Below are 13,594 nucleotides of genomic sequence, written 5' to 3'. Positions count from 1 at the left end.
CATTGATAGGTAACATTTTTAAAGGATTTAATATATATTGTATTTCATCTGTTTAATCTGTCCATGACTGAGTTGCCCTACCTGGTTTTCAAAATGTTATGCCTTTTATTGTTTTTTAGTTTGATCTATACAATGTATCATATATACTAATGCATTGATGTCACTTTTTTTATTTTATAGAGATATGAAAAGGCTGTTTGCAAACTGTGTGAATTTCGCTTAGCGGATTCTCACAAAACTTGTAGTATGAAAAAAAATCGTTTGTAAACTATGTAAATTCGCATAGCTTATTCTCACAATAGTTTGCAAACAAATCCAGTTAATCCGGTTAAATATATAAAAAAATAATTATATCAATGTCGATTACTAATTGTTCAGGCTACTTGATAAAATACTAAATGCATAAACGTACGATTTCGGAGATTCTTCAAGGCAATGTTTTGTTTTATTAAATCAATATACAACGTCAATGTCGATATTATGACGTCACTGTAACGTCGGGTTTTCGCGCCATTCTCGAATTATTTCATAAAGATATGAAAACAATCGGTCAATCAGAAAGTCAGATATAGTACATAGGTATAAAAGCAAAGAAGAAATAATTACATGTTTATGGTTAGTTTGAGTATTTATTTATACGGACTGTGCTATTGATTTTTTACTCAGTGCCATGTGCGAGTCACACTATCGGTTTGTTGTAGGTAACATTCAGACTACACCTGTGGCCGCGGATGCTGCTAAAAACAATAAACAAAATTTTATCATTAACTTACTAACATACACTGTTGACACAGAATCAGTCAAACGAAAGACCTTTTCATTGAAGATGAGTTGCAGATACTCTGTAATTCCTCTACCTGGACTTTTTATACAGGCATGGTTTATTTAGTTCTGACAAATATTTCTGATGTCAAAAATACATAATGCCGCTAGGGGGTGCAAAGTTATGAAAAATCTACATCATTTATATCATTTGTATTTCAAAATCGTATCGCGCCCACTAAAAAAATTATTATTTTTGTCACATTGAATTCAGTCGTGTGTATCGAGAAGTGTCTCTCCTTCAATATTAGATTTCCTTACCAGTATGTAAAGCCTCACGCATCTTTTATTTCAGTTGATACGAAGGGGCGTGGGTGCCGTGCTCTTTATCTAAGGTAAGTTCAAGATTCAAATATATACAAAATATTATTTATATTTAACATCTCATGTTACATTATATTTGAATTTCATATAGATGGTCTAAATGATTGATATATTTATTGCTTCTAAAATGTAACATTAGATTACATGCTTTAGTATTTCTTCATTATCGTACAACATTCACCGACATTTGGGTAGAGAAATAACTGAAAGATGGCTTGTTTGTGCACTGTATCTGAAAAATAGAAACGAAAAGATTTGTGAACCTGGATACGCTTGTACGTAGCATATCACAATCGTTTACAAAAATTTAGGAACACCGTTTGGTTTGAATAAGTCAACGTTTGTGATAAGTCTGTATTAATTTCTTTTAGATGGAAAAATACTTAACTGCTTTTTGAAATAACTGAACCACATCATGTTTATTTCATTTATATTTCAAAGTATATTTAGAACGGAATAGAAGCTAACATATTATAAGCAAACTAGACCAAACAAAGTGTATTCAAATAAAAATAACAACATGGTCGATAGATTAGGTGAAAAGAAATGTTTTATAAAGATGAAATCAAGCAAAACAAAAATACACTGTTATCCTAAAATCATTAAAGCACGGTTAATTCTAAAAAAGAGAAATCATGATGTTTATTAGACTACCCTATACAAATGAACATATCGTTAAATTCATAAGGTCTCACATCTAGCTATATTTTATATGGGTGATCGAATGTTTTCCACCGGGTGCTCTTAATTCTTCAATTTTAGTCCGAAACATCATTGATACTCATTAACTTTCTGATAAATTATGGATAAATAAAGTAAGGTAATGAAAGGAATAAATATAATAGCTAGAATAAATGGACAATTTCACCATAATTAAAATGTATACCACTGCTGCCTCTCGGTGCGGTAATGCATCTCGGATAGGACTAAGTGTGTTGTTCCGCAACATTAAGTTTCTCTCCGTAGAAACCCACTATTAATCAATTATAGATCCGATTTTAATGAAGAAAAATATGAAAGGTACATTCGTATTGATTTCCGATCATGCGTTGTACATTGACTGAACTGCCAGGCTATACGGTGAAAGTCCATTTAATATACCTGATTGAAGTACCGATTGACAATCTGATCAGCTGATATCAACCTTACAAATATATTATATATATTGAAATGTAAATGTAGCAATCTGGATTTGCATGGTGTATATGTAAATGTAGCAATCTGGATATGCATGGTGTGTATGTATGAAATGCATACGTAGCGCTATGGAAATACCCGGTGTACTATACATACATTTATGTTTGTGGATTGACTGTCCGCACTTGCGTCGATAGCTGTTTACGTGAGGTTTAGTTTCTATGGATATATTGGATACGCTTCTGATCGAGGTCAATGTAAGTATCTGTGAATGATATTTCCATAGTCATGCAGCAAGCCTGTTCATTTCACCGTAAGCGTACGTACTTTTACAAATGAACGAATCGACGATTGCAAAACACACGTTACCAATGTCAGTATGTTAGAGTTATTTAATTAAAATAGCAAACTGACTTTAAGAAAGAAAAAAATCGATCTATCGATACAAAAACTAATAGACAGAATTTGTATTACAGTGGTCTGTGGATTTATATTTCGTTGCTACAGACATACGCGACATGTTTACGAAGGAACGTTTGAGCCTGGTAATACATCTTTAGTGTTGTGTTGACAACGTTACAGTGACATTTTGAGGTACATTTCATCAGTATGATAATAACCATGCAGGTAAAACTTAGTAGGAATCCTGGAAGTATATTGACTATTCGTGTCATCTTCATACACCTTTTAATTCCAATGGTTTAACTCCATAGTGTTTGTACCTGCAATCTAATCTTGGCTCTAGACAAGCAAACCATACTCACTAAGATCAGCGTACTTATTCTCCACGCGTAAACACACACACATAAAACATGGAGAGCCACATTCGATTGTAGACAAAATAGCACAAAATGAATAAAAAAATCCAAGTGTTAAGGTCAGTAGCAAGTTGCCTCACATTATCCCAAAGGCGTGTCATGGGTTCATTGATTTCCAAAGATATTTCGCATGTGGCCCAATCTATAAACGAGATTAATTTATTCACGATTCTAATCTAGTGTAAAAATATGGACCAGATTATTTCTATAAAGTTTACTTAATAACCAAACTGTTCAAATACAGTTTGGAAAAAAAGGTTGTAAAGTTATAAAGACCAATTTATAGAAAACGATTATGTAAGATTGACGCGTCAAAACTTGCGGTTTCTGACTCAACATGAAAACACAGGCAAGATCGCCATCCAATTAGAAATACACAAAAACATTCGATTGTATATAGGCCTACTAACTTACAGTTTATGATCAAATGAGTTTTTTAGTTTTATGTTTCTCAGAAACGTTTTCATTTTGTCTCAATTTGCCTTTAGAACATTGATTTCTACACGTTTCGAATGGCTATGTTAAGTCGAAGAAAATGACAACCTTATACATGTACATTATGTTTGAATTTATTCCATCAACAAAGGGATGGAAGCTACCAATTCATACACACCCTATTGAATCTCAGCATAACAGCTATCTGTAATTACATCCGCGTCGTTTATTAGACTGACATGTTCATACTTTATTTTATTTTTCAGAAAATAATGACAAGTTTTCAAGGATAAAAGACGAAAATGAAAAATGTCAAAGAAAAAGATACCTGCAAAACAGACGATTCCGGTGTTTCTGGAATGTCATTGTCCGCTTCCGGTTCACAGTCGCTGCCGGAAGAGGAAGTGCTTGCACCAGATGGAGGTTGGGGATGGGTGGTTTGTTTTGGAAGTTTTGTGACCAACTTTGTGCTGGATGGGACAATGTTCTCCTTTGGTGTACTGCTGATAGACTTATTAGAATTTTTTGGTGAAACAAAATCGAAGACATCTTGGGTAGGATCTGCCCTAGTAGGAATGAGCATGATGGTGGGTAGGTATCCAAACATCTTTTAGATAAGGACTTGATGGATATTCAAAATAATAAATTAAACTTGTTACAGAAAACTTGATTGGGTACAAAAGCGTATGCATTCATTGTCAAAAAAAATCGACGAATTGAGATAAAAGAAACTTCCTTTACAAACAAGAATAGAAAACATTTTTTCTATATTTTCTGAAATAACGTTAACCCGTTTTCCCCCTCAAAAGATAAACAAATATTTTGGAATTAAAAAACCCCAACAAGCATTTTGGGATAAAAATAGAAAAGAAACGCGTTCAGTTTTGCAATAAAAACCTGTTTGACAGGTACTGCTTTTATACCCACCTATTCCAACACCTTTGACTATATATGTGATCTGTAACAAAAATTGATGTCAACTTCCATGGAAACGGTGACCTATATAGTAGGGGGCATCTGCAAACCATCGGAAAGTTGTTTTTTTCGACACGAATGGTTTAATTAAATTGCAAGGTCAGCATTTAGGACATTACTATTAAATCTGTTTTACTGCTAATATTTATTGGATTTCGACTTTAGAGTTACCACAAAACTAAGATCAGATAACATTGTACGACAACACAATATATAAAGAAAGGAAAATGACTGTATTGTCCGATTGATAGATAAAATAATGATCTATTTTGATTTCAGCGTTATGGTCCAGGTAAGACCACGTCTACATTTTAACCAATCAATCTTTGTAGGCCCGTTCGTGAGTTTACTCCTACGACGGTACTCCATCCGATCAGTGACAGTTGCGGGGTCGATTGTCTCAGCCATTGGCTTCATCCTTTCCATCTTCTCACCGAACATTGAACTTCTCGTCATAACATACGGCATTATAGGCGGCAAGTACCAATACATAGAAATACGATCATTGTATTCCTTATATGGCACTAGTATATGGTCTATAGTATTGTTGTCGAGAAGAGATTGAACAAGAGTATCTTAATTAGCCGAAGGCGTTTACATCTCGAACTTGGAGTACAGTAAAATACGGTTATAACGAACCTCTGGGGGCCAACAAGTCGTTATAAACATATTATAGTCCTCTTATAGGAACCGTGAAGGGGACTGGAGATTATTACGTTATAACCACGAGTTCGCTGTAAATATGTTCGTTATAAACGTGTTTTATTGATTGATTTCATATTTGTTTATCTTTAATCTATAAAGTATCAATAGTAGTTATTGAAAACATGACAATTTATAAAGTTTTGGACCACATGTGCATGCTAAAATGACCAATTTCTTTTCTGTATTTTTGAAGATCTGTATTAGTTCGGGGGGGGGGGGGGGTAATTACACTGTTATGATTAATATACATTTTCCATAATGATATTTGGATATGTCTGTAAAAGGTTGCCTCTGCCAGGAATAATTATTGGTCTGAGATTAAGCTTATCCTGGGACGTGGTTTAGGAAATGTCGACTCGTATTATGATTATATTATAACAATGATGTGCCTTACTTACTTGCAACACTCATCACCGGCACTCTTTTATCATATAGATTTTTTATCGAGCTAAATTAAAAAAAAATTACATGAATCATTTTCCAGAGGGTTTTTTGGCGGCTGCAAACTCGCACGTTGCTCAATGACATTAATTTCTGATAGTATATGAAGCTCTAAGAGATCAGTAGAATTCAAGACAATCACAGAGAGATAAGAGCCAGCTGATATTTCCTTGTGTTTATTTATCAACCACAATTAATATAACTCTGATATTATTTTCGTATAGGTATCGGTTTCTGTATGATGTTCATACCAGCCATCATCGTTGTTGGACTCTACTTTGACAAAAAGCGCGCCCTGGCAACAGGAATCGCAACCAGTGGTTCAGGATTGGGAACATTTGGTTATGCTTATCTTACGGACGCACTACTTTCCTCATACGGCTGGAGGGGGACTATCCTTATTTTGGCGGGAATAGTATTAAACGTGGTCGTCTGCGGGTTAGTGTTCCGGCCACTTTTAAACAGACGCTGCAAGCTGAGTTCTTATAAGAAACACTGTGGTAGTAGCATGGCGTCCTCTAGCGGGTTGTCAGATTACCCAGAAGTCAGTGAAATATTGCTGGACCGGAAGTATGGGGTCGATGGTTTTGTTACGAATGCGACAAACACTAATGATTTTGTGATATGCAATGTGCCATTAGAGTTTCATAAACTTGATAGAATAGATATCAGTAGAAGTTCTGACGTGATCATTCCAAATGATCGTATTCTGGACAGAAAGTCAAGAAAATTTTCAAGTGCAATTAATTTATCAGATCAGAGAAGTGACGTTTTATCAGCAATGACGAAATCTCAGGTGCTAAACCAACGATTTCTAAAACCAATGGAAAAACCAAATATATTTTATAGCGGAAGTGTTCAAAATATTACAGGAATCCAAAGTAACCTTGACTTAAAATCCGATTCGATAAACTTAACGAAAGAAGATGACGAAACCAATTCACAGCGACCTTGTTTTGGAATGAATAGAAATGATATATTCTGCTTCGAACTGCTTAAGGATCCAACATTTCTGCTGCTAACGATCTGTATGACGACTTGGACAGGTAACATATTTGTTTTGAAATATATTGCCTTTTTTATTTTTTATTTATTCTTATCTGCAATTTTTGTTAATATTTGGGTGACGAAACATTAATACTCGCCCAAATATGCTTCCTAAGGATATCAACATTTTACACTTTAGTTGCATATTCTAGTAAAAAGGCACTTGACTGGTTACCCATTTGTTCAACATCAACATATCATATTCCATTTTCATAATTAAATAACTTACCCATTAGAAATATTAATAATGGGTTACGTATGCAATCATGAGTAAGTTGTTGACGCTGAAATAGCAGGACATATCATGCATTGCCAACCCGGTAAGCCAAGAAAAAGCCTTCCATTATATTCACCAAACTGGTATTGACATTGGTAAAAACTTTGAGATACGCAGTGTAATGCAATAATTGCATTATGATTATTCCGAATTTGCATATTACAGAGTTATCTGCACTTGCGGGTAGGTATTGATTGTGACGTCATGTAATTGTGATCATTACGTCGTACGTTTCGGAGAAAACGACGTGAATTGTGCTCACAAAATAATGACGTAACAATCGATACCTACCCGCAAGGGAGCTAAATCTGTAATATGCAAAGACGAAATATCATGCTGCGCTAGCATTGTGTCTTTCCAGGGCGGTCCTGTTTAAAGCTGATGTACATGTAAAGCGAAGCGCTTCCATGCGCATTATACATTCATATTTTCACTTCATATTTTGACAAGGCAATAAACTACAAAAAATCCCCAACCGCGTTGGCAAAGAAAGAATTTTGACTCGCAGTTGAAGTTAAGCATAATATTCTCCTCAATTAAAATGTATTAAAGTTTATATCATTTGTACGTTTATAATGTTTATAACGGACATGCTGACAACGAATTCGTGTGTTACAACGTAGTAATTTTCAATGCCCGTCAAGGTTCATATAAGATGTCTGTAACAAGTGTATAATATACACGTAAAATTCATAATTCTTATAACGGAAAGGTTCGTTATAACTGTGTTTCACTGTATTACAATTATAGCGAAAGGTTAAGGTGTTTTTTTTTATTATGACGACAATGTAACATGGACATAATACAAAATAATGTATTATCAAAATTAAGTTCTCATGACGTAGATTCTGTTATCTGATGTAAAGTTGACCACGGGCTGCAAGTTGTGCGAGTCACAACCCAGGTAGGGGTATCTCCATGCTAAGCGTGCCACCAATGCTTGAAACAGGGTTTGGTCGCTGGAACCAAATTAAATAGATGCAGCTACATCGGAATTCGAACCCGAAACCCTCTGAACACTAGCCGGAGTGCTTCACCACTTGCACTACTCGGTCGGCTGTGATCGACCCGACCCAGAACCGTTACACAAGATATGGAGATACTAAAGACCGTTCGGGAATCTCCCACTATAACTATGACTTGATATATCGATTCTCAGAACGAAGGAAATGCAACATGCATGTAACTATATAAAATACACACATCTTTTATGCTCTTGTAATATCTAGTACACTTTTTAGTTCCAATAAGTTACTAACTACTCTTATAATTCACTATCTTACATGTACGTTTTATGTTACAATAGTAAATCATACATTTATAATGTAATTAAAATTCTTTCTATATTTATAACGTTTGTTGAATAGACAGTTTTTCTCCTTAGCAATTTTTATTTCAGCTTGGGAAGACGCAAAAGGGCGGGAAACCCCAGGTCACGTGGTCTTTTCGATCTGCCGCCACATAAATTAACGCGGTATGAACTGTAGGGATGGTTGTTGCATGTTGAAGTAGTTGTGTATTTGTTTTATCTAAATGACCCGTCAAGAACTAAGAAAGGGTTCAGCTTACAATGCATTCTACTGTTAATCTACGCGATTTATTAATTAGGCCCACATTTGATCGTTATAAAGTTTCTATCCTGAAAGTTTCCTTTCGCGGTCAAGAAGTTTTCCTGCAAATGTAACTTAGCACTGTAGTACTAAAGATGTTTCATATTGCCTTCGTTTTTGTCACTTTTTCCTTTTATCCTCTTTCCCGTTTTTAGTTCATCGATCTTAACTACCATTCTTTTGCTAGATACCCCCTTCCATGAACAACCCCTATAATGTTTATCAATATCAGGCCACGTACGTGCCATAGCTCAAATATCAATCACATGGCTTTAAAGTGTAATAGCTACATCAGATAAGTCCTCGGAAAACATGCAATCCCTAACACAAGAACATGGATATGGTATTGATTGTTTTTAATTCAGAAAATGTTTTGAACATAGATTTCCTCACCGTGTAGGCCTATGTTATCGATTGTCATATGCTGTAATACTTACTCAATAGTTACTCTATTCTAATTGTATATTATTTTTCTTACTCCAAAACGATATTGATTATACGAACGTATTTTTTAAGAAAGAGGTTTATGCAAATTTGAATGCCTATTTGTTTTGTTTCAGCTCAAATTGTCTCTTTAACGTATCTGCCGGATATGGCGCTATCGAAAGGACTTCCCAGAAGCCAATGCGCCTTTTTAATCTCCATAGTTGGAATAACAAACATCGTTGGCAGACTTGTTTCCGGATTTATAACGGACTGCTTACATGTTAAAAGTATCATCATTTACGCATGCGCACTGTTCGTAGCTGCGGCTATCAACTTCCTGTTGCCATTCTGCGATAGCTTCTACTTGTTTGCGATATGTGCCGGAATATTCGGTTTTTGTATGGGTAAGTTATAACCTTATTATCTGCGTTATATATACCTTTGTATAAAACCAAATGACAATATGTGTATAAATAAAAATTAGTACCGTCCATATTTCCCTCACTCGAATTGTTGATCGCGCCATCATCGCAGTAAACACGCAATACGACGTCGACAATTGATGCCTCATATTGATGACGTCACGTCATTGTCTAGCGTGGTTGGTCTGTCTTTTCCATATCCCGGGGATATACGTAGTTTCTCACACCTTGCACTGATTTGTTCCCGGTTTTAGCCGTGAGTATGACAGATTGCGCGCGCTAATCTTTTGAACTTGAAGTTCACGTAAACAAATACGTAACGTCATGACTTCATGTGGTGCAATCGTTGTGTGCATTGTCGATGACAAATTTAATAATGACGTGCAATCGACAAAAGCATGTTCATGTAGCGGTGAAAATGGTTCTTTGAGACTATTTTCTCATCTGTTTCTTTTGTATTTGGGAGAAAAAAAGAACCATACTCTGATGTAACTGCATGCATGTCCAACCAGAGGCTTGGCGAGGTTCCCCCAACTTAACATCTTTGCATTGGTACTGCTATTTGTGTTATTGATGTCACACCCTCCAGTCAAGGAAACAGTGGCAAATACTTATCATACGGGGTAGAATTCTCTGTCAACCTCTAGGATATTGCGACCATTTTGGACCAAAATGTGAAAATATTTCCGAGACTTTTTCCTTTCTTTCGTATGTGGGAGAAAAATCAATATTTCCCTACCGTGGAAGTTTTACAACGAAATTCCAATTCATGGGGGAATTCATTAACTATTTCAACTCCGGCAAGAATATATGAATTATCTTCGTGTTGTCATTTCGTTGGTAGTGAAAAAAGAGCTCACACACTATACAATGACGTGACGTAACATGCGGTGTCCATTGTAGACGACGTCACCAAATTTTGATGAGTTATGACGCTCATGTGATGACTAGACTATGAAAATGAAACACCACACTTTCATTGCTTTTTCAATTACCTTAAAATCATTTATGTACTTGTCTTTGTTTTGGACAGCTTCCGCTGTGTCGTTACGGACCATTGTCATTGCTGACCACTTAGGGATAGACAAACTGACCAGAGCTTTCGGTTTAATCGCCTTATTCCAGGGAATAGCGTTCATTATTAACCCGCCGTTAGCAGGTATGTGGATATACGTTAAAGGGAAATCACGCTGCGTCTATGAAGAAAATCATTATGTTTTTTTTCTATGACTTAATAGACACAAAAATATTGCGAAAAAAATGCTAAATAAACCCAACTAAATACCTTTGTTATTGCATTTTGTCATAGTGAAACAAAATTTAAATGTAAAAAGTACTAGTCAAAACACTTTTTCATCTTAAAAGTCAAATGCATCTGTCAAAACATTACTGATATGAGGAAATGTCTTTTAAATGTAAATTTCCATATAATAACACCATACGCCAATCACATTTTCCCACAGTTGTCTATTACCAAGTATGCTGTCAAACACATTCTTCCAACTTCCGTCCAACACATTTACAAAATAGTCATTTAACTACAAGATGTGACAAACGTGCGGTGTTAAATCCAGTTTAAACGAGAGAAAATGTCCAAAGAATGTGTGTTTACACAATTGAATGAACATTTAAAATACATGTATATTCTTTTAAACTTCGCTCAAGTGTAAAAGTATTAGCATTATACTCATGAAAGTTGTATAAAGTGATTCTAAAGAATCGCAGTTCAACAAATCGTACTTTTTGTCTTCAAATTTAACTACTAGTGAAAAATGCTTCGACATTCGAAACTTGTACACTGTACTCTATACGTTATTGGTTCAGTTTAGAAATCTACGGTGGGTAGTTGCTTTGTTTATTAATCAAGACACACTCATACATTTTGTATGTCTAACCACAATACAGATACCATAAAACAGACTAGGATATCCTTCAATCATATCGAAGGGATTTCCCCGCTGGCTCATCAGTCGAAAGAGTGATTGGCTACAAAGTCAAGGGGAAATGTTGCCTCGATTTCAGCTGGTGACATGATTTTGATTCCTGCCTCATTCAACTGCTTTTCAACGGTTTTAATAAAAAATTAATATTTCTTATTTTTTCACTTGTAGGATTTCTTTTCGACAAAACCAACTCCTATGTTTATCCCTTCGCACTGACCGGATGCATGTATCTTGTATCGGGAGGAGTTTGTATACCTTTGCTGCGCAAGCGCACTGTGACTTCCGGAGACATTAGTATCGAGGTAACGGCACCAAGCCCTCCAGAGTCTGTATTGGAGTGAAAAAACTCAATGTCTTGTCTCTAAATTTTAGAAGAATAACTACCGGCCGTCCGTTACTAAGATTTATTGAACGAACCAACACCACCCTCGCAATAAATCAAGTAATCTGGTTTGTCCGCCTATTGAAGCAGAGCCCTCCCTACCTATTACATTTTCATTAGAAGTGAAAGTCGACACGAGTTATTCCCCTTACTCTGACATTCCTTATACATGTTCCTTAACTATTTACTGACGTTAGCCGGTAATGAGTGCCTTTACGCCTGCATTGGGGAATGTATCTGGGAATTCTATCTATCGGCTGCTGATTCGAGCTATTTTGAACAGTTACTTGTACTCGTAGAAGGTTGATGTCCCTTCCTACATACGAAGTGTGTTCTAGCTTTCTCAACCAAAGACGGGAGCGTCTTTTAAATGGGCACGCAAAGAGTCGGAAACAAGCATAAAACTGGATAAAGTCATAGGAAATCTGTGTTAAATCAGGATCATGACATGGTTTTACTATTGCCTCTCGTCATTATATTATGAACTTCTGTTCAGTACTTGTTTATGTGATTCAAATGGAAATATTGTTACACTTTGTGTTAGTAAACAGCGAAAAGTGAGACTGCATTTATGAGTCACAACCTAATTATAAATGACTCTATTGAATAGAGCGATCCACGTATTTATTATATCTTTTACTCAGTAATCGATCTATATTTTATAATTAATAGCAAATGTATGCTACTGCAGGGATATGGTTTCTAATATATATTGTGCTCATTTTTCATTTCATATTTTGAACAATAAAAAAAATCATGAAATCACTGCATACTTATTAACACTGTATAACAGTATAACATGCATACGCGTTTCTTCCTCTCAGACTTTGACCTATAATACATCATCATCTTCCTGAAAATATTCAATTTGATAAGTCTACCAAGCAAGTCATGTTCTCTTGCCATATGCTAGCGACATCGGGCGACCTACATGTAATCACCTCACCTGATTGTTGATACTTTTTAACTCTTTCACCCCTATGTAACTTTAGTAGACTTTACCATCCATTGATCTGGATGAGTCCATTATGGCCTACAGTGGTGAAAGGGTTAAATAGTAGCAGAATGTTCCCAATATGTCCGCCCAGTCGAAAGCCTTCCTTGCGGAGATGAAGACTGGAAACGTCAAGATAACAAAAGATGTTTTTAGAGAGGAGAAACAGAGATTTGTTTACAAATGATTCTGAATAGTAAAAAGGTCATTACATACATTTTCCTATATAATAGTTTGTTTGGTTTTGACCTAGTGTGTATCAAAGATAGCTACCGTCGGATTTCACTGGACGTTTAAATTTTCAACCATACATACGACAAGCTAATGCAATATCTTCCTGTTGGTTGTCTGATAAAAAAAATAATAGTCTGCAAACTGACAAATTCATCATTTTCTTTAACACAATAGTTACATACAACCAATCCATTCTATTCGCCTAGAATAGCTCTGCAACAATTAATTCAGCACGAATAATCTGGGGATTACTGCCTCCCCTTTTAATGTGTTAAGTGACATTATTTAAACACCAAGCACGAACTATGTGTAATGTTGTATATATGAATTACAGGGGCGACTGAAAGCCGTCTCAAACTACAATTTTTTTTATAGTGAATGAGAACTGTGAATATGTTCTTAAGATTGAGGAGAATGACAATTAAATTACGTTTGGCATGGAACCATGCAAGTCAAAATATATAAATGCTACCAGTACTTGTGTAAATAGACTGTACAGTTTGTGTTTTAATGCTATGCGCAACCGGCAGTGAAGTGACAGTTGAAACTGTAACCAGTATTTAAATGACCACGATGGATCTTCACAAGCTAGAACTAGCTTA

The 13,594-nt window shown here is 35.5% G+C and overlaps 1 protein-coding gene across 3 annotated transcripts in view; it reads left to right on the top strand.

Moving 5' to 3' along the window:
* LOC138317485 (monocarboxylate transporter 9-like) overlaps window positions 1-12,526 on the top strand; it is a 28,497-nt gene extending 15,971 nt beyond the window's left edge. For 2 of the 3 annotated variants that reach the window (XM_069259182.1, XM_069259181.1), the window contains exons 2-8: window positions 1,118-1,157; window positions 3,803-4,127; window positions 4,844-4,987; window positions 5,882-6,703; window positions 9,152-9,421; window positions 10,473-10,598; window positions 11,551-12,526. In XM_069259182.1, the coding sequence (XP_069115283.1) occupies window positions 3,839-4,127; window positions 4,844-4,987; window positions 5,882-6,703; window positions 9,152-9,421; window positions 10,473-10,598; window positions 11,551-11,723 (1,824 nt within the window). In that variant the 5' untranslated portion in view covers window positions 1,118-1,157; window positions 3,803-3,838 and the 3' untranslated portion in view covers window positions 11,724-12,526. Of the gene's footprint in view, window positions 1-1,117; window positions 1,158-3,802; window positions 4,128-4,790; window positions 4,988-5,881; window positions 6,704-9,151; window positions 9,422-10,472; window positions 10,599-11,550 lie in introns of those variants that run through there. The other variant, XM_069259183.1, reaches the window with a different exon arrangement.
* The last annotated feature ends 1,068 nt before the right edge of the window (window positions 12,527-13,594 follow it).

Source organism: Argopecten irradians, chromosome 3 (genome assembly GCF_041381155.1).
Source record: "Argopecten irradians isolate NY chromosome 3, Ai_NY, whole genome shotgun sequence".
Classification (NCBI taxonomy): Eukaryota; Metazoa; Mollusca; class Bivalvia; order Pectinida; family Pectinidae; genus Argopecten; species Argopecten irradians.
This window is presented reverse-complemented; position numbering and strand designations above follow the sequence as displayed.